Source organism: Anolis sagrei, chromosome 4, assembly GCF_037176765.1.
Source record: "Anolis sagrei isolate rAnoSag1 chromosome 4, rAnoSag1.mat, whole genome shotgun sequence".
Lineage (NCBI taxonomy): Eukaryota > Metazoa > Chordata > Lepidosauria > Squamata > Dactyloidae > Anolis > Anolis sagrei.
Window position 1 is genome coordinate 135877164 of NC_090024.1, and position 22681 is coordinate 135899844.

Consider the following 22681-nt stretch of genomic DNA (forward strand, 5'->3'; position numbering starts at 1 on the left):
CTCCAGGACAGGCGAAAACAAGCATGCTCCCCCGTAATATCCTCTCAAATATTTAAACATGTTGATCTTGTTTCCTCTCAACTATTGCTGTGCACCCTTTGAGTTTGGTCACCCAACCAGTTACAAATCCACATTGTATAGCCCTCATTTTACTCATTTCTTTGCACAAAGACCATGGGGGACTTTGTTGAAGGTCTTAGTGAAATCAAGATATGCTACATCCACAGCATTCCCTGCATCTACCAAGCTTGTAATTCTATCGAGATCAGATTAGTCTGGCATGACTTGTTTTTGAGAAATCCATGTTGACTTTTTGTAATCACAGCATTCCTTTCTAAGTGATTGCAGACTGCCTCCTTAATGATCTTCTCAAGAATCCTTCTTGGTATTGATGTCAAGCTGACTAAATAAGTAATTGTTTGGGTCCTCTTTTTTCCCCCTTTCTTGCTGCACACTTTTGTCAAAAGCAGGAGACACACTGGAGAATCGAATTTGACATGGAAAAGGCAGGATGAAATGCAATATAAAATATATTTTAAAACAATATGAAAACATATGTTTTCAAGTTGACCCAAACCAGAATTTCTCTACAAGTCGAGACTTTAACTTTGAGCTTTTGAAATTAAATGACTCCAAGATCAGAGAGTTCCACAGACTAAGTTCTATATTCTTCAGCATACTGGCAACCAGAAACTCATCTTTCCTTCCTTGGGATACATGTCATCAACATCACTACAGAAATAAAGAGCAAAATGTAAAGACATTTACTAAACTGAGATCTTTAATTAGAAAGTTTGTTGATATGCCATCTGTCACCTCTCTATCGATTATAATTTTTGAAAGGCCTGTGTCTTATCAAAACTAACAATGTAGAATTTAGACTAGAAAGGGAACATCCAAGTTGGCCACCAGTGTGTGATGTTCAGAGGCAGCCCTAGGTAATTTTCAACGGTAAGCAAACAGTATTTTGAGCCCCCCCCCCCCCAATCAATCATTGATATATATTTTCTGTTCGTCGTAGGAGTTCTGTGTGCCATATTTGGTTCAATTCCATCATTGGTGGAGTTCAGAATGCTCTTGGATTATAGGTGAACTATACATCCCAGTAACTACAACTCGCATATGTCAAGGTCTATTTTCCCTCAAGAGCGCCCCTGGGCAAAATCAACTACACTGCAAATGCTTACTTTGCATAATGGGTTGAGCCACCCCTGGTGATGTTATTAAACAATAGATGCACCCCATGTATTGTCCTCAAGACATAAAGAAGATTAAAGACACCAGGATAAAATGTTATATGGAGAAAGGGGAAACTGAAAAAAAAGGAGGAATTATTCTAAATGTTCAATCAGGTCTTCTTCAATTCAAGACACCTTGGCTTACATCTCTTTGAAACCAAATTTAAATTGATTAATCTCAATATAAGTTTGACATGTAAAAGATTCAATAGTACTCTCACCTGGTTAATGATTTTCGTGTCTTCTGGACAAGTATAGACTTCTTGAGAATTCACTGAATTCCTTACATTCCCCTGTGTGTTTGGAGTCTCCATGGAAAACACAGGAAATACAGGCCTCAGAAACTGGGGCTCATTCTTCAGTGATCCGCCTGCTAAACACACCTCATAGTTATAGGCTCGGGGAAGCGATGTTGTTCCAGAATCCACTTGGATATCCTGGGTGTTAAGTCCCACAGGGAAGTTTGGTGCAGAGTTATAGGTGTCTAAGAACTTCCTTTGTTTCTTAATCTTGATAGCAATAAATACAAGTACAGAAAGGAGGAAAACAGAAGAGATGGCAACTAAACATATGATCAAATACAGAGTCAGACTATGGTCTTCCTCCTCTATCACATGCTCCTTCGGGGCATCCATAATTTTCATATAGGGATCAGAGAAACCATCTACTAAAAGAATTCGCAGTGTGGTGGTGGTAGACAAAGAAGGATGCCCATTATCTCTAACCATCACAATGAGATTGTGTTTCATGGCATCACGTTTATTCACTGGTCTCATGGTTTTCACTTCTCCATTTGGGGTCTCAAAAGTGAACAGACCGGGTTCTGTGGCCTTCAGCAGTTGATACGAGAGCCAGGAATTCTGACCAGAGTCTCCGTCCACAGCCACCACCTTTGTTACCAGGTAGCCTGCTTCGGCTCCCCTGGGCACCAGGTCATTTGAAGGGGAAGTGCTGTTCTGAAGTGGGCAGAGGATGAAGGGGGCATTGTCATTCTCATCCATGATGTGGATGCGAACAAGAACCTCAGAGCTCAGTGGAGGAGAGCCTTTATCCACAGCCTGGATGGTGACATGAAATGCTTTTAATTCCTCAAAATCTAGAGATTGGATGGCATACAGATTCCCAGTTTCAGAGTTGATGGAAATGTAAGCTGATGCAGGTCTATCCCTCACCTTTCCAGGTAAAAAGGAATAGGCCACTCTGGCATTCTGCTCGGTGTCCAGATCAACAGCTTGGACTGAACCAATGAGAAGGCCTGGAATGTTGTTTTCCTGTAATTGCATGTCATAAAAGGATGTTTCAAACACTGGAGGATTGTCGTTTATATCAGACACCTGAATGGTAATAATTTTCCATGAAGAAAGCTTGGGAGAGCCCCTGTCAGTCGCTATGATGGTGATATTATACTCTGAGACACGTTCTCTGTCCAGAGGCTGTTGGGTCACAAGCTGATAATAATGGTTCTCGATGGCCTTCAGTACAAAAGGCAGGTTTGTTTCAATTCTGCAGATAGTTCTGCCATTGTCACCAGAATCCCTGTCCATAACACTGAAGAGGGCCACCATAGTTTCTAAGGGAGAGTCTTCTGGTAAGGGACTGCCGATAGATGTAATTGTGACCTCTGGGGCATTGTCATTCTCATCCTCAACCTCCACAATGACTTTGCAGTAAGCAGAGAGACCTCCTCCATCTGTTGCTCTCATGTTCATCTCATACACAGTATGTTCTTCATAATCAACTGGTCCTCCAAGAGTAAGTTCACCTGTGTTTTTATTTAACCTGAATGATCTTAACACCACTTCTGATACCTGGCTGAAAGAATAGGTGATCTCTGCATAGGAACCAGAATCGTTGTCACTAGCTTTAACTTTGGTAACTAATATACCCAATGGCCTGTTCTCCCTCATTTTTACTTTATAAGTGGATTGACTAAACTGAGGAAAGTTATCATTGGCATCCAGAACATCAACAATTATACGTGTTGTTCCAGTTCTCTGTGGGATGCCTCCATCCACTGCTGACAGAATTAAAGAAATCTGTGGATTCATCTCACGATCTAATTGTTTCTTCAATATCAGTTCTGCATATTTGCCTCCATCACTGTGCGTGTGCATATCCAAAGTGAAATGTTCATTAGAACTGAGTGTGTAGTTTTGAACAGCGTTTTCTCCTTTGTCTGCATCCTGAGCTCTTTCCAAAGGAAATCGCGTATTCTTGGGTACCTGTTCAGATATTTCGAAAAAGATTTCATTTTTACTGAATGTGGGAGAATTATCGTTTACATCTTCTATTTGAACTTCAATTCTGTGTAGCTGCATAGGATTTTCCAGTATAATTTCAGAAAGTAGAACACAAGGGTCCTTCTGACCACACAGAGCCTCCCGATCTAATTTATCCTGTAACATTAAATTCCCAGAGTGAGAATCCAGATGAAAATACTGCTTGGAGCTCTTAGAAATCAGCCTGGCTTTCCGAACAGACAACTCCTTGACATCCACTTTCAGATCCTTCAGCACATTAGCCACCACAGACCCACTTCTCCTTTCCTCTGGCACTGAGTAGAGGATGGACTCACACATTGCTGCATATGCTGAGAGACAGAGGAAAAAAGACAAAACTTGCCTGCTGTTGCCATTTATTTCCATCTTTCCAGCTTCACCTCCAGTCAGATTTGAAACAATTGCTGGAACTGGTCTCCTAGCTGTTTCCTCCCAACATTTGTTAAGATTCAAGCTCTTTGCTGTATGCCTCCCCAAAGCTCCTTTGTCTAATGGTTATAGGTCTAACAGAGCTATTGCTCTCTTCCAGAATTATCTGTTTTGTGTTGTGAAATGGCACCACCTTGTGTTTCAACTATAATACAGCACATAAAAATATGGTTGACTCACCAACCCACAAAAACAATTTTTGTTTGTTGGCTGCTATAATTTTAAAAGAAAAATAAAACAATAAATGTCACCATAAAACAAATGCATATTCATGACCATTCAAAAAACAGTACAAATACCAAAAAAGCATCCCATCATTAAAAAGAGGGAAGGGCAGGTTACCTCCTAAATATAATCTGTCACATTGCATTCTCTGTAAGCATCTGGAGAAAAGCATTTATCAGTTACCTTCATATACAGGCAGAATAGAGTGAGTATGGAAGCATTATTTATTATTAACTATATTTGTACCCTGCTACCATCTCCCCAAGGGACTCGATGCGGCTTACATGAGGCCAAGCCCAAACACAACAATACAAGCAATTAAAAACATAGACAATAAAATAAACAACATTATCAAAAAACAACACATAATTAAAAACAGACGGGAGGCCAAATGTAAAGTTAAAATTGGAGATATGCTGAGACATGAACGGAAGATGATACTGGTGTTTATGGAAGGGCATATGAGCAGATTTAAAAAATGTAAAGTGCTTTGGAGGACAAAATGCTATGGGAACATTATTCCGGGAAGGCACACTGGAACAGCCATGTCTTCAAGTTCCTCCTGAAGACTGCCAAGGTTGGAGCCTGTCTGGTGTTTTTAGGGAGTGAGTTCCAAAGTCAAGGGGCCACCACCGAAAAGGCCCTGTCTCGTCCCCACCAATCGCGCCTGCGATGCTGGCGGGATCGAGAGCAGGGCCTCGCCGGATGATCAAAGAGATCGTGTGGATTCGTATACAGAGATGCGGTCATGCAGGTAGGCGGGTCCCAAACCGTTCAGGGCTTTGTAGGTAAGAACCTGCACCTTGAATAGGGTCTGGTAGATGAAAGGCAGCCAGTGGAGCTCCTTAAACAGGAGGGATGACCTCTCTCTGTAAGGAGCCCCGGTTAACAACCTGGCTGCCGCTCGTTGGATCATCTGAAATTTCCGGGCTGTTTTCAAGGGCAGCCCCACGTAAAGTGCATTGCAGTAATCCAGTCTAGAGGTGACTAAGGCGTGGACCACCTTGGCCAGATCCACCGGACACAGCATTGCATGTGTCCGTATCTCAAGATATGAAAAGATACAAATATCAACCCTAGTAAAATGAATTATGCCCAGAGATTCACTAAGACCCATAACAACTGGTGCAACATTTCACCAGTTCCCAACCTTCATTAGCAGTCACAAGTAACTGCTGTTCCAATGAAGTCTTAAAGAGCTACCCCATATAAAACACACCAATTGGATGTTATCAGAGCACATATAATTTAGCCAAGGCTGTCTCACTACAAAAGCAAAAACAAGCATGCAAGCCAAGGTTAACAGTAAGCAGACCAAAATGGCAAATCTGGTATCATAAGTCTCCCTTTTTAGGTGAGAAATCTTTGGCATCTCATTGATTTGCCCTCCTGATTCTCTGAACCATTGAAAAGAAAAATAATTCACTCAGATATGAAATAAACTTGTAGTTAGATTAAGTATAAGGCCTAAATGTCTTTAAGACACCAGATGCTATCAGATCTAACAAGACGTGGTTAGTACTTCAATGAAAGACTGCCAGTGAATATAATGTGCTGTAGGATGTATTTCAGAGGAAGAAATTGGTAAAACCATCTCTGAGTATTTCTTGCCTAATAAATCCACAGGGTCCTGAAGGCACATACATATGTGTACACACAGAAAAGCAAAACTATGTGCATTATATTGCTGTAGCTGTGGATCATATGCAGCCCCTGTTCTTTGCAGCCCACCCAAATAATCCTGGCACACTCACAGAGCCTCAGATCCCAGCAAATATCAACCTGCCAGCATGACATCAATATCATCAAAGATTATTGATCAAATCATTAAAGAATCAGTCCGTAAGCACTTTAAATGCTGTTATTACTAAGAGTTAATGTGGATTTCTCAAATCACATCAGAATATACTAATTAATGATCTTCCTCTCTGATAGATTAGGGGAATGTGGTAGAGGTAATATATCTTTATTTCAGTAAGGCCTTTGACAAGGTCCCCTCTTCCTCAATATCCTTGAAGATGTGAATATGAGTTAGCAATGTTATCTCACCAAACTGAGATAATTCATATCTCAAAAACAAAGTCAGGATTCATGATGACTTTGGCCAATTGAAGAAGTGGAACCAAACTACTAAACTTAATATCATTAGTACAATATATTCCTTTCGCCCAAGAAGAAAACCAGGCGCACAATGATAAGACATGTGGCCTGAAAGCAATACATATTGAAATGATCTAGGCATCCTGCTGGATCACAAACTTAGCATGTCAACATTGTGATGTGACTGCCAAAAAAAAAAAACCCTCAGTGCAATTCTGGGCTTCAACAAGAGGGAAATGATATTCAGCTCAAGACATATTACAGTATTGCTTTGCGCTGCTTTGATCAAACTTCACCTGGACTTCTGTGTCCAGGTCTGGGCACCACAGTTGAAGAAACTTATTAAGAAGCTGGAATATGTCCAGAGGAGCATGACAAGATGGTAAAATGTAAGGAAGATGGCAATGAGACCAAATGGTGGCCAAATCTGATAAGGAAAAGTTGAGGGCAAAAGTTTGTATACCTGGAAAAGAAAAGGTTGAGAGGCAACATTATGGCAACCTTCAAACATCAGAAAGGACGAAGAAAGCATGATTTATGTTGCTTCTGATAGTAAGATCTGAATCAGTTGGTTCAAATAATAAGAAAGGAGATTAAAACAAAATACCAACCTCCTGATAGTAAAATCTGATTAAATGATATGCTTTCTTTCTTTGGAAGTCTTTAAGAGACTATATGCTTTTGATATAGTTCCACCCTCTGACAGGAGAATGAACAATATCACTCTTGGGTGCCTAGAAAAAAATTTTTTCATGTGTTTAGTCTGGTTTTATTTTTAGAAGTGTAACAACATTTAGCACTGAAGATTCAAGAGTGCCTCAGAGAAACCAATAGAAACAAGATTATAGTTAGAGCCAAAGTGTCCTATCTTCTTGTCTGTTCTATCCTTTCAGATGTCAATTGACATTCTTAGAGACTTTTCCCCATCTTTCCTGTCCCTGCCAATCATTTCAACTCCTCCATAGAATGAAGCTAGACTGGATTAGCACCCAGAGTTATTTCCCCACCATAGAGTAAAGTTTCTATAATAAAGACTTTGGTTTGTTTCTCCATTGGTGTCTTTTGTCCTTAATGAGGATCTCTAACAGCTACATACACACTATCAGTCTATGGGCGAATGCTTTTGCTTTAAGATATTTGTGGAAAGATTAAGATAGATCAAAGAACCTGACTGTATGTGAGAACAAAGATGCATGGTGACTTCCTGGAATACCAAAATGCAATTCCCAAAGTTGTAAGAAAAAAAATATTCATTTGGATCTACAGAATGAATCTTGAATTAACAATCTTAAAAATTAAATATCTTAAAAATACTATGTCAATGTTAAATTATCTTAAAAAGGTACATAAGAAATCAGATGTCAGTCAGTGTCTTTCATTGCTAAAGCAATTAATTGTGTACAAATTGATCCTGTTGAAACAGTTCAAGGATATCTGTCAAATGTAAAGGAAGTGGCAGATGAATTAAAGAATATTGCGTATGAGTTAAATGAGGAATTAATTCTTGCATGGATTTTCAATTAACTGTCATTGAACTGAGGATATGGTAATGGCTTTGAAAGACATTTACAAGCGAATTGCTTGAAGAACAAATTAGCTGTTGATGCCAAGGCATGAGAGATACAGATTAGATTAGCACCCGGAAAAAATTGGGTGCTGTTGTGAGTTTAAATCATTGTTTTATATTGCTAGTAGTTTTTATCTTTTATTGTATTGTGTGTTTATTTTGTGTGTTGTTCCAGGCACATTGTGCTGTATGTAAGCCACCCCGAGGCCCTTCAGGGAGATGGAGGCAGGGTAAAAAATAAAGTTGTTGTTGTTGTTGTTATGTCTATTTTAGAATTGACTTCATAAAATAAAGTGTTTGGTTTGTTTTCCCAAGCCACTTGTCTCTTTGCTCCGTAATGAGAATTTCTAACTGTTGTCCACACAATCATTATTGTCTTTTATTGTTTTGTCTTCTTCACTGTTCATCACCTTTCTGTAGCTGGTTGACTCTTGTCTTCAACATTCTTGTGTCTTTGACAAACTTCATTCATGTCTCATTCATGGTTTTTTGTACTTTGGGCTTCCATCCGATGCATTAATGCATTAATGATACGATCATGGAACCTAGGGACATTAAGGACCATTTTTTGTGAATGTGTGGATTGAGTGTTAGCTTGTCCACATGATAGAGATTTTGCATCTCCTCTGAACATAAACAATGGCTAAATAAATGTCCAACAATATAGTCCCTTTGTAAGGATCATATTGTTGACACTTCAGAACTGTCTGCATCTGAGTATGCCAGTTTGTCTTCTTTACTAACACCATTACTAGGATTCACTTTAGAATAAGCTGAAAGATTTATCCTTTCCTCAGGATAGTGTATCTTTTCCTTTGCCTCCAGAAGTGTCAAATTGTTTACCAGACATCAGTGCACTGAGCCTATTCCTCACATATGTGTGTCATCATAGGTGATCATTAATGGCTGGTTATTATTGTTTTCCAAAGGGAGAGTCTTGATGGCATGTCTGTAAATGACTGTGATGACCTACTCTGGATCCACATGGTCTTTCACATTGAAGACATAGATTTCCAAGTGGAAGGTGGTCCTGACAAGGATTTGCTGGCTGTGCCTTCTTCTTAGCAAGTATCTTCCTTTTGCACTGTGTTTGTGTCTCTTCAAAATCCACTGCACTGTTGGTAACAACTGACCTCCAGTTAGAATGCTCAAGAGCCAGGACTTCCCAGTTCTTGATGTTTATACCACTTTTGAAATTTAGCTTTAAGCTGATATTTAAATCTTTTTGTTATCTATTAGTGTTCAGTTTTCCATTCTTGATAATAAAGTAACTGCTTTGAGAGACAGTGATCGGACATTTGGACATGGAAATATTGATATACTATCCAATGTCATAAGATCTCTGGATGGCTTCTTAACAGACTAAGTTACAGCAACTGCAAACATTTTTAGTATGTTGCTTATTTACTTACTTACTTACTTACTTAGGTAGGTGATCCCTCGTAGTCTGAGGATGATGGTCCTCCAAGTGTAGTGTCCTGGCGGTGGGTCCGTAGGTGACTGTGGAGCCCTATTCTTGATCTGCATCTTCTCCCACAGTGAAGGCATTGGTTACCAGGTGGAAAGCGGTCCCGGTCAGGGTGGGCTTGACGCGCCTTCCTCTTGGCACGTTTCTCTCTTTCACCCTCCAGTCATGCCTCTTCAAATTCTACAGCACTGCTGGTCACAGCTGACCTCCAACTGGAGAGCTCAAGGACCAGGGCTTCCCAGTTCAACTGTATAAACCCTATGCTGCTTGCCATTATAAGAGAGACAGCATGGTTTGTAGTGATTCAAGCACTGGATTACAACACTGGAAACTAGAGTTTGACTCTGCTCAGCCACAGAAACTCACTGGTTCGCCTTGGGCAAGTTATATTCTTTCAGCTACAGAAGAAGGCAATGGCAAACCCCCACTGAAGAAATCTTGTCAAGAAAACTCTGTGATAAGTTTAACTTAGGATAACCAAAAATCAGGAACAACTTAAAGATATGCAAAAAGATTGCCATTATACTTGAACAGCTCCATTGCCAGCACTTGCCTGGTCTGACTTGGGGAAATGCAGGTAACCATGAACCTTTTGCAACTTGATATTCATGTTTTGCACAAATGCCAGTTTCAAACCATATCTTTCTTGTATCCCTCGATCAATCCTCCCATTGAAGTATATTCAGAGTGTTGAAATAATAAACTTCTTCATAGTTCTTTTTATATGTCAGTTTCAAAAGCTCCAGCTACACACTGTTCTATTTACACATTTCATTTGTTCTCTGTTGATTCCGCTTCGTGGATATATTCTCTTCTGTGTTGAGATCAAACAGTTAACACCTTGTTTTCCTGTGGGATTTTAATATCATGGCTTGATTCTCTCTTTCATACACAGTCATACACATTCTCAGGCTAAGGCTGTGTTTCCATTTGTATCCACTCATGAATGAGCATTCATATCACCTTAATTATTTTTCCTTGTGTGCCTTGTTGCATGATTATCCAAATATTGAAGGTGTTATACAAATTGCAGACGTTCCCGAGGATTATAAATAATCCAAGATTTTTTCCTCTTAGATCAGCAGTATTTATATTTCAAATTTACTGTATATATTCAAAATCGATAATATTTAATTGTCTTAAAATAACTTTGAATTTTATGACCAATCATTGCCATACGTTTCATGATGCAAATGGCCCGGTAGCAGTTCTCCAAGATGGTTGGAAATCTAAAAGAAAGAATCAGAGAGAAAATGAACCTCATAAAGATGGGTGGAGAGGGGAGGGGGGCAATTCCTTACCACTTCTGACCGGATTGTTTTCCTTCTGATATGAAAAGCAGATTCTCTTCACAATGGATTGAAGAGTCTTCAGAAATTGTATGGAATCACAAAAGCAGGATCTGAGCTGTGAGCTCCCAGTCGCCATTTCCCAACCATCTCCTCTGTCTTTCTGCAAATTCCTTGCTCATCCCCAGCACAGTGCTGGCCAGCAGTGACACGAAATGGTTGATAGTGGAATTGCACTTGTGTCATACAAAGTTGTGAACACTTTTTGCTACAGATGTTTTCAGCAAGCTTTCTCTTAATGTCAGAATCTGAAATTCTTCCCTAAGATCTCTCGATATAGGGTATGGTATAAATATTTTCATTAATGACTGTTCTTGACAAACTCAAAGAACACATAAGCATGATGTCCAACGAGGTAAGAAGTGGGAAAATAGCTGCATGGTAACATTTTTGTTAGGAACAAGTAAAGGATCCCAAATTGTAAACACATATTCAAGCTATCTTAAAAAATTATTCACATTCTTCAAGGCTTCTCCCCAAAGGAGATAAATTACTGTTTATGTCATTGTTTTTTATATTTTTAATATCTTATTGAAATTTTAAATTGTAATTGTTTATATATCATATCAGAATTTTTGTCGTAAATAGAGTTGCTCACAAATGTAAAAAAAAGTCATGCAAAAAAGTAAAACGCAGGTTTCTTTTCCCCCTTTTCTCTCCCCTTTTTTATTCATTCTCAAATGTGAGTTAAGTTATAGTTTTCCTTCTTTAGCACCTTTTTCCCCTGCAGAATGGTGAGTCCAGTAGGGATTTTAAAGAAAAGAGGCATTATCAAAGGCTCATACTGTACGTTTCTCATATGACCAGATTGATCATATTAAATCTCCAGTTCTAGACATTGTACCCAATACTTGTTAGGGCTATTAGGTGTCCTTGATTTTAAGCTTTTATTAGAAAAAAGAGCCAGTCTCTAGCATATTGAGAATAAATGCAATAGAGCACATGTGTCAAACATAAGGTCCATGGGCCAAATCTGACCTGCCATGTCATTTCATGTATCCTGCAAAGCTTTCAATGTCAGGGTAACATAGTTACATTTAGAGAGACTTGCAACTGGCCTCTTGAAGGTAGCCATAAGGCTAATGTGACCCTCGGTGACAATGAGTTTGACACTGCTGCAATAAAGGACAGAAAGGAGAGCCTTTCTTGTGTATAAATTAATCCAATAAGGTAATGAAATGCAAAGTTGCAAAAATTACAAATAGACTACATAACTGGAAACAGAAGATGGAAAAGCTCAATTTTATCTGCAAAAACAAGAGAAGAAGCAAACTGTAGTACAGGCCAAGAGCTGTTATATAAAAAATGAGAGTCTCACCAATTACAGTCTTCCCTCCATATGCAGGATCAGAATATTCACAGATTATTTCCTGCTGCCTCTGCTGCTGTCCTATGCCATTTTTAAAAGGAACTTTGATTATATTGGTGTCCATCTTAACTTTTGTTCAAATGAACCAGGCTTAGTCAGTAGTAAAATCTTTTATCACTGGGGAAAATGAAAATGGTGGGATGGCTTACTCAGCTGTGCAGATGTTCTCTTGACCACTGGCTCACTCATTGACTAGTTCAGGTGTGCGGACAGGAAAGGTGGGAAGACGGATGGAGGGTAATGTGCAAGTCTCTGGGATAAAGAGAGTGCCATCACCATGAGACCAGCTGTCACAATGCCTTCCCAGTGCCCTGGCCTCCTCTTTCCATAATTTCTACCTGAATATGGCAGAGCCCTGGCAACATGACTACCTATTCCTGTCATTATCTTCCTTGTTGTCTATCGGCTGTTCTTCAGACAGAGTAATGTGAAGATCTGAAAAGGCTTGGTTGAATGAAGGTGGCCTCATTAACTGATAAAGCAAAATAGCGATCTCCTGAATGGTGGGATCTGCTGCAATAAAAATTTGAGGAACAAATGCAGTGCTAGAGGTCATGGTTCAATACTGGCAATATGGATAATTGATTCCTGCAGTAGTATAAGACGGATGGGTATTAATAATGTCTCATGTGGACAGGATCATATAGATAAGATCTTATGGATTCACTGAGAACAGGAAAACCTTGTGTTGTATTGTTTTGCCTTCAACTCTCCATTTTAAATTTCTTCTATTTCTGCTTATCAGGTAAGAGGAAGAGTCCACAGCTCTTGCTTGGATCAGATCGGGTCCAAGGATATAGCAGCTCTCTGCTCAGTTCCATTCCTTTCTGTGGTTTCTCAATGGCTTTCTTGATACACTTTTCCAATCCAATCAACTTTTTCAATGGCTTGTGATACTTCCCTCTTTGCATTTCCTAATAGAAAATGAATGGTAGGAACATAGTGGCCTTTCTGCACGTGTCTAGCTCACTTCTTGCTGTATCTTGGAACTGCCATGCCACTTCAATACCAACATTGCATGCTTTAAGCTGTGGGCAACAATACAGCAGTATCCCCGTGGGGATAATTAACACAATAATTTTTTTAGAGGAAAAAATATTCCAAAGGTAAGTTTCTCAAACATTAATGCCTCCATCATAATTCCCTGTCTTATCCTGACTTTTCCAAACTGGACTTTCCCAGTGGGTACTGTCCAGCCTCTTTTTAAATATGTGACTAAAAGGCAATTTCACCATCACATTAAGTTCTATTGTTGAACCGTTCTTATTAAGTTCCTATTAATGTTCAATGGAAATCTACCCTCCTATAATTTAAAACCGCCAGGTTTGGGGTGTGTGTGTTGCATACTATAACGATCAACCCGCTGTACCCCCAATTTACAACAATCTGTGGGGAAAAGTAGGAAACTCTATTCGATAATAAAAGTCCTGACGCTGCTTCACTAAAATTATAACAACCACACAGCAGCCTACCAAATCATAATGATGACACCACTACAGATTAGCTCACTAAAGTATAGAGGTGTTGCAATCCAGAGCAGGGAACGAAGCCCTAAGATAACTATCCACCACACTTGACTGTGAAAAACAATCCTTTTTTATTGAAGAAAAATGGTTACAAAATAAAGGAAAAATGCAAGTCAAAAGCCACAGCAAAATCAGCAAACATGAATTTAAATGCACAAGAACAAAACCCAAAGCCACACTGTAAAATACTGGAACCTGTTTAGTAATTCACTAACCATACTTGATATCCTAGAAATCTTTCAAAACTATGGCCAGGGAACCGGGAGAACTGCCAAGGTCTTCATCAATTCTGAAACGATGCCTGAACTGAGAAAGTCAGCCCAGCGGAAGGCAATTAAAGCCAAAGAATTGGTTCCGTGAACCGCCCCTCTTCTTTGAAGCCAACGTTTGTAATTCTTTAATTCGGGAAGATCTACGTAAGATGAGTGATTTACTTCTGTCTTGCCAAATTTGGCCCCTTCTGTTGTCATTACAGTTAACAGGTGCAGAAGGGAGGGAAAGGTCAAGGCTTCCCTCTGAAACATTCTCATGAACACTGGTACTTTCATTTTCCAAATCTACAGAAGTGCCTTCCTCACTAATTTCAGGAACATTGGCATTTTCCAAACCTACAGCAGTTTCTTCCTCACTAATTTCAGGAGCATTAGCATCAAGAGGTACATTTCCATTAGCATCAGTAAATATATTTTCATTAGCTTCAGGAGAACAAACAGAGAATCAGGTTCAAGTTCAAACTCAGGCTGAACCACAACAAGAGGGAGTAATGGCTGTTGAAACCACCTGTATATTTAGAAGTTAGGAACTGGGAACCACTGGAACTGAGGGACTGAAAAATGATTATTTAAAAGGTTTCCGCTTCCACCATATTCCTAAAGAGCAGGCTGAGGTACTATTGAGAGGTTGTTCAGTAACACACTCTGCATTACTCTAGTTTTCTTAGAGGCTGGTAAAAAGCTGACTTGAATAACACTTTTACCACAAAGGTATGCACACTGAGGCTGGTATAAGTTAGTAAAAATAACAAGAACTTTATTTGAACAGAGTTGGATATTTCAGGTACAAATGGTTGATGGTTTCAGTAAAAATCTGGCATAAAAAGCTTGTGGTTACGTTTGAGAAGAGATCTTAAAAACTTCTGGGTTTAAAAATCTTAAAAGTTACAGCACAGAAAATTATTTCAGGAAATGAATCTCTGAAAGTAACTCTCACAAAGATCCCCCTTAGGAAACTAGCCAAAATCTGAACTAGCCAAAATCCTTAAGGAAAAGAACAGACCACTGACGGGGTTCTGTTCCCCACAGTATTCCAGCTATACTTCTCTACAGCTTCCCTGAATACTAGACAAAAGACTGACCCAAAGTTCCTCTTCAAAACCCCAAACTGCTCTCGCTAACACCCTTTCCAATCTCCAACTCTCAGCTGGCAATCTGAGAAATTCAAGCCCCAGTTTAAAAGTCACTTTTTTCCTTCAGATCACTTAGGCTCCACCCCCATCATTCTAACCAATCCTAGTGGTCTAACTTTCCCTCCAAGACTAGAACACACACCCTTAATTAAGGCAAACCTAACCTAAAATGGTGTCTCCCTGTCTCCCTTCTCCAAAATAGGTGCCGTGGCTTTGCCAGGCCCACTCTCTTAGGCCTAAACCAGCTTACCAAGGTAAGGGATTAATTACACATACCTTCAAATCATTTCAAACTTGTAGCAACCTTAAAGTGAATCCAGGGATTTCTTGGCAAGGTTTGTTCAGAAGGTGGTTGCTATAGCCTCCCTCTGAGGCTGAGAAAGTGTGAGTTGCCCAAGATCACACTTGATGTACAGTCCCCATCCTTATAAATATATTGTACAGGTGAGCAAAAGAATGAAAATAATTATCAAGGAACTGTATAAGATCCCCTGTGAGGAAAGACCACAACATGTAAGGAGAACCATGGAAGGGATTTTTTGAAACTATTCATGGTGTCAAGGAAGTTGATAGAGATATTTTCCTCCGTCATTTGTAATATTAAAAACTGGAACTGACTAATGCAGTGGTTTTCAACCTGTGGGTCGCCAGGTGTTTTGGCCTACAACTCCCAAAAATCTCAGCCAGTTTATTAGCTGTTAGGATTTCTGGGAGTTGAAGGCCTAAACATCTGGGAACCCACAGGTTGAGAACCATTGGTCTAATGAGTTGTGAGAAATTCAAGACAATGTAAACATTTCTTCATATTGCTTAGTTGTGCTAAGGAATGCTTCACAATGCTTGGAATCATATATTTAGAGCTATTGATTTTGAAGAACCTTTTAGGATTGTAGGTCTCAGAGCCTCCTATCTCTGTACAGGCAGTCCCCAAGTTCCGAACAAAATTGGTTCTGTAAGTTTGTTCTTAAGTTGAATTTGTATGTAAGTCAAAGCAGGTACCTTTTAAAAGTGTAATTCCAGCTATATACAGTATTAGCTTTGGATAGCATAGGGAAGGGTTGGGATAGCACAGGGATGTAGCATTTGTGTTGCTGCCTGTGCCCCTGTTCAGAAGATTTCACCTCACTTTCTGTCCCTGTGATAAATGAAAATTGAGAAATTTGGCTTGTTGTGGATTGCAGAATTGGTGCTAAAGCTTAGGTGGAGACACCTTTTCCCCAGGATAACTCTTCCAGGATTCAATTTCCCTTCGGAGGGATAGATTTCTCTCACTTCTTGTTCCTAACTATGAGTTGTCTGTAAGTCGAATGTTTGTAATTTAGGGAGTGCCTTTATTTGCTGTGTTTATTCCATTCAATTATACTATGTAACACAATTTGAAAAAAATGTCACTGTTTTGAAAGTGTTATTCTTGTTTAATTGTGTGTTATTTACTTTGAAAGTAGTTGTTATACTCCTAAATCTGGTGGGATCACAAGCCAGAAAAAAGTTACAGAGAATGAACACGCCAAACTCCTCTGGGACTTCTGGATTCAGACAGACAGAGTTTTGGAGCATAATACTCCTGACCTTACAATCATGTTAAAAAACAAAGTATGGATCGTCGATGTCGCAATCCCAGGTAACAGCAGGATTGCAGAGAAACAACTGGAAAAACTGACATGATATGAGGATTTAAAAATTGAACTGCAAAGACTCCGGCACAAACCAGTAAAGGTGGTCCCAGTGGTGATCGGCACACTGGGTGCAGTGCCTAAAGACCTTGGCCTGCACTTAAACACGATCGGCGCTGACAAAATTACCATCTGCCAGCTGCAGAAGGCCGCCTTACTAGAATCTGTACACATTATTTGCCGATACATCATGCAGTCCTAGACACTTGGGAAGTGTCCGACGTGTGATCCAATACAACATCCAGCAGACTGTCTGCTGTGGACTCATCTTGTTGTGTTTCAAATAATAATAATAATAATAATAATAATAATAATAATAATAATAACAACAACAACAACTTTATTTATACCCCACCACCATCTCCCCAAGGGGATTCAGGACAGCTTACATGAGGCCAAGCCCAACAATGCAATACATCAATATACAACAAAAACAGCAATAAAATATAAATAATAAAAAATACAATACATAACCATTATAAATAGTACATTAAAAACTATAGCAAAATATGCTGCAGGATGTCCTGCAAAAACAAAGTTTTTTGCAGTTTAGTAAACTTTTTCCATGCTTTTATAATAGAACCAATTAGGAAATGACATCTTTAAACTAGGAACAAAAAGCATATTACGTTCATAGTGTTATAATATTTTCTCTGTAATAGTTACATCCTCCTTTGAGCCACCAGAGGGCAGACTTACCACTCCTTGTATCCTGCCTGACATCATCAGACGAGTCAAGGGATTTGCAAACTCCATTTCTAAATGATAAAAAGGCTGTTGGAAGTGGCAAGATGAAATGCATGTAAACAGAGGCAGCAGACCGTGCACAACAGTAAGGAAGAACCACCTTTCGGAGTTTTTGTTTTGCAGCAAAGGGTGCTTGAGGCAACAAACATTCAAGGTGTGCTGAATTCTTTAAAGTAGAAAACATGTAACCTAGAAAAAGGAGGATGACTAAAATGTCAAGGGAAACAAATCACCTTACAGGAGGCATGTAAAACTTTGGCCCAGTAGATTTTTTTGGAAACTTTGTCTACACAAGACTGAGACAAAATTGCCAATGGCGAGGATTATCAAAAGTGAAGTTAGAATCATGAAATCATAGAATCAAAGAGTTGGAAGAGACCTCATGGGCCATCCAGTCCAACCCCCTGCCAAGAAGCAGGAAAATTGCATTCAAAGCAGCCCCGACAGATGGCCATCCAGCTTCTGTTTAAAAGCTTCCAAAGAAGGAGGCTCCACCACATTCCGGGGCAGAGAGTTCCACTGCTGAATGGCTCTCACAGTCAGGAAGTTCTTCCTAATGTTCAGATGGAGTCTCCTTTCTTGTAGTTTGAAGCCATTGCTCCGCGTTCATAAACATCTGGCTGGCCATAGTCCTCACCAACCCCTAAATGCTCTCAGGATTAGCTCCAGATAATCAGAGCAGAGCTGTGACATAAAGTGTGACAAATGCAACTGCTCTGCTAGACATGTTAACAGAGGCGGCTCTAGGTAATTTTCAATGGTAAGCAAACAGTATTTTGGCGCCCTCCCCCCCCCCAACCAATCACTGACATATATTTTCTGTTCGTCATGGGAGTTCTGTGTGCCATATTTGGTTCAATTCCATCATTGGTGGAGTTGAGAATGCTCTTTGATTGTAGGTGAGCTATACATCCCAGTAACTACAATACGTATATGTCAAGGTCTATTTTCCCTCGAGAGCGCCCCTGGGCAAAATCAACTATACTGCAAATGCTTACTTTGTGTAAAGGGTGGAGCCGCCCCTGCAGTTAACAACTGTTATAACAAAATTCAATTGTTTATATAGTGAAAATGTTCAACTGTTATTTTTTTCAAATTTAATTTCAGATCCAATTTGCTGTTTTAGTAGAAGCAGTCATGTTCATGTTTCAGATAAAAAGGGAGAAGTAAGGGATGAGGGGTTATGCTGAGGAACTAGTCTGAAAATCAACAGAATCTACATGGGCCCTATATTTCTGAATATCAAGGCAGAAAATCCTACATTATCTGAGTGTAGACTCAGATAACCCAGTTCAAAGCAGATATTGTGGGATTTTCTGCCTTGATATTCTGGGATATAGGGATGTGTTGACAGGCCCCGCGTTTCCATTGCACATTCTAGTCTGGGTTCAAAAGCCAGTATGCTTTAGTACACAAAAATAATCAAAAACATAATAAAAAGCCATTTCTAAAGGAAACCTTCAACATCACTATTATAGGGTTGTTGTAGGTTTTTCTGGCTATATGGCCATGTTCTAGAAGCATTCTTTCCTGACGTTTCGCCTGCATCTATGACAAGCATCCTCAATGGTTGTGAGGATGGTTGCCATAGATGCAGGTGAAACGTCAGGAGAGAATGCTTCTAGAACATGGCCATATAGCCCGAAAAACCAACAACAGCTCATCCTCAGAGGTTGTGAGTATGCTTGCAATAGAGGCAGGTGAAACGTCAGGAGAGAATGCTTCTAGAACATGTCCACATAGCCTGGAAAACCTACAACAACCCAGTGATTCCAGCCATGAAAGCCTTCGACAATACATCACTATTATCACTTCCTCTTTCAGGACTGATTAAAGAAGCCAAAAAACAACCCAACAACAAGCCAACATCAGACCCCACAAGAAATTATAGGGAAGAAGTGGGGCTATTAGTCTGTCTATCCATTTTGGATGCTGCTCTGACTAAAGGAAGCAGTTATAGAAACCGAGTGCCCCATTTCTTTTCTTTGCTTGCTGTTCAATAACTCCAACTAATTGCAATTGGTTTTGCTCTACAATTGTTATTGCGGCAGGGCTTCTGGACTATGCGATACTTCAGTTCACTGATCTGCCCTGAGGTCAGTACTGCTCAGTTGCCTGCACTGCTCCCAGAAAAATTAACATTGCATGAATCCTGCTTATTCATATTCCTACTAGGGTGAATCATATTTCAAAATATTTGAATGTTATCATGAGGATATTATTAGGTATACAGAAACTCAGTCTGTAAAAACATATGTGTTAAATATTTAACTAAGAAATCCATACATATTCTGGCATTATATTTTGCAGCAGGACATGATTTAAAAGGGGCTATTAGGATGCAGACAGATGTTCTGTATCTACCACAAGTGAAAAGTCTACTATAGATCAACGGCAGCACCTGTAAAAGGTACTTTTTTTTGGACCAGAACTAGACTCCTCCAGTGAACAGAGACCCTAGCCAAGCTGATTAAGCATTTATTTATTTACTACATTTATATGCTGCCCTTCTCACCCCGAAGAGGCACTCAGAGTGGCTTACAAGAATACACACACACACACACAATATATATTATTAGCATAGTACAATATCAGTATTATATATTACTATATTGTACTATACCATTATATTGTAATGTTATTAGTAATATCACATGTAATATAAAATATATAATTATAATATATTATTAGTATTATAATATATTACATTATAATATTATAAATATTATATGTATATACAATATATTATATTATATTATATTATATTATATTATATTATATTATATTATATTATTAGCATAGCACAGGAGACAAGGTGGAACTGTCCCCTGCCCACCTCACTTCACTCTGGCCCAGAGCAGGGTGCTAGGTGGAAGGCTCCCCAACTGATGACATTTCTGTTATCTATGCACTATGCACACACATTTCTGTGGGCCATGAGGCCCCTTCATACTGCAAAACTATACCAATATGTTCTACAACTGCTAAGGCAATTTATTTATCGTGTCATCCGCAACCAGAACATTGTATTACATTTCTAACAGAACAAAACAAACAAACAGATTAAAAACAACACAAATTTTGCAAACTTGGTAACTGATTAAATGTCCTTTGACCAGTATCTGGCCACTTGGAGTGCCTCTGGTGTTGCCGCAAGAAGGTCCTCCATCGTGCATGTGGCAGGGCTCAGGTTGCATTGCAGCAGGTGGTCAGTGGTTTGAAATCCTGAGAAATATAGTATTTAGAATTCTCAGTCAGAAAGCTCTAGTGCCTCACCAAACCTCCTAAGGCTCCATAGGATGGAACCAATGCAATTAAAGCAAAATTATAATGCTTTAAGTGGGTACAGTATGAAGAGATATATTGCCATGAGAACAGAAGTCCATGGATAACAGTGAACCCTTTAAAAATGAACAACTTCTACTTGAAAGTATCATTTGCCCTAAAAGACCTAGAGAATTCATAGAGAGGACATATTTTGTTGAATGTGGGTACATGAACCTATGGACACTGGTTCTGTGTATTCAGAGGCATAGCAGAGTGTGTAAGGGCCCCAGAAGCAACTTGTCCTTTCTGTTACTCCAGAGATAACTGATTGATTGGGCCATTGTATGGTGGAAGTTCCTTCCTTGTAAGTTTTTAAACAGAGGTTGGATAGCCAACTATCAGGGGTACTTTGTGCTTTTCCAGCATGGACGGGTTGGACTAGATGGTCCATGTGGTCTCTTCCAGCTCTATGATTCTATGATTCTATATGGCAGTCATGAAGGCCTCCACCATTGCCTTTGAGCCATTCTCCTTGTCACCTACTTGCAATATGACAATTGCTTGGGGAAGCCGAAAGCAGCTAGCTGGGAGAACTGGGAGAGAGGTCCTCTGGACTGAAACGCCCATAAGAGCCCCTTGCCTTTCTCCAATGTTGAAAATGTATGGAGAATTCAAGTTTCTAATATTTCCCAAGAAAGTGCTCCAGTACTTCCATTGATAAATACTCTGAAACAAAAGTACCGTAGGTCCTTGGTATCAGATGGGTTTAGTTCCAGGACTCCCTATGGATACCAAAATCTAAGGATGCTCAAGTCCCTATATATATATATATATATATATATATATATATATATATATATTCAAGCTGTTGATAGTTAATCCTTGGATGCCGAATCTATAGCTATAGAGGGCCATCTCTAATTGCAAATAAATTCTATTATGTAATCCCTAGAGTAATTGTGGGACTATTCACTTTAGTACATACAACAAAACTACAACCAGCAAACTTGAATTTGCTCCAAATCAACTCATTAATATGGGGAAATGTAAGAATACCTGATGCCTGGAACTAAATGCGGCAACCAGAATCTCATCTGGATCATTTCTTTACAACAATTTGCTTTACAAGATTCATTCAAAGCAACACTTTTACATTACAACATTTACTTCATAATTATGGTTTAGTTAATATTTTTCTGACACTTTAAATAGGCATTTAGTAACACTTTAAATGAAGTAAAAAACCTAGGTTTATAACATTCAGCATTTTTCTCGGCTCCTGCGGCATCAGATTCAAAAGAATGCCTTTAGCGTTGCACGGAATAACTCCAGTGCAGCATACAGGTGTCTAGTGTTAATAAAAGGTTGAAAGGAAATTAAATACGAAGAAATAAAATTGGATAATCAGTTAAGGAAAGGGCAGTAACATTATACAAGGATAAGGTACCAAACTGAAAAAGATTACGAGAGAAGAGACTAAGTAGCAAACGTACAAGCAGTCAGAATTCAAGCAATGTAATGAAATAGTTTAGTAAACAAATAAACAAATTGTAGACAGTGCATATAGGAAAGAATAGCGCACTTACTCAGATTGGCTCACAAATGTAGCTTAAACATAAACTTTTCCTTCATAAAACTGTCATCTGGAATAAAACCTGGATAGAAGTTCTATTAGCTATCTGATCTTTGTTCTTCTCATTTTGCTTTGCAAAACAAATTGATACACAAATACTGGAGTTTTTTTTCTCACTGTGGTATTCTTTTTGTTTTCTCTTTCTGTGATGTTCTGCTTGCCCTCTCTGTTTATCCATATTCTGCTCACTCTACTGGTCACAGGGAAAGGCTTGAAGTGAGGCCACACCTCTGGAGGTGGCACCAAGATACTGTTGGGTCCCTGTGGGCAAGGCACAGCTTGTAGTACACAGATGCTGATATATATAGTGCAAGTTCAAAAAAGACATAACATGCTGAGAACTGAAAAGTAGACTGTATTGTTCATGTTTCAAACATAATGTCTGAAATCATGTGGATCATATGAA

At 39.2% G+C, this 22681-nt stretch overlaps 1 protein-coding gene across 1 annotated transcript in view; it reads right to left on the reverse strand.

Moving 5' to 3' along the window:
* LOC132774264 (protocadherin beta-16-like) overlaps positions 1-4074 on the reverse strand; it is a 143751-nt gene extending 139677 nt beyond the window's left edge. The window contains exon 1 of the mRNA XM_060774185.2: positions 1460-4074. Within this exon, the coding sequence (XP_060630168.2) occupies positions 1460-3883 (2424 nt within the window). The 5' untranslated portion in view covers positions 3884-4074. The remainder of the gene's footprint in view (positions 1-1459) is intronic.
* Between the last annotated feature and the right edge of the window lie 18607 nt (positions 4075-22681).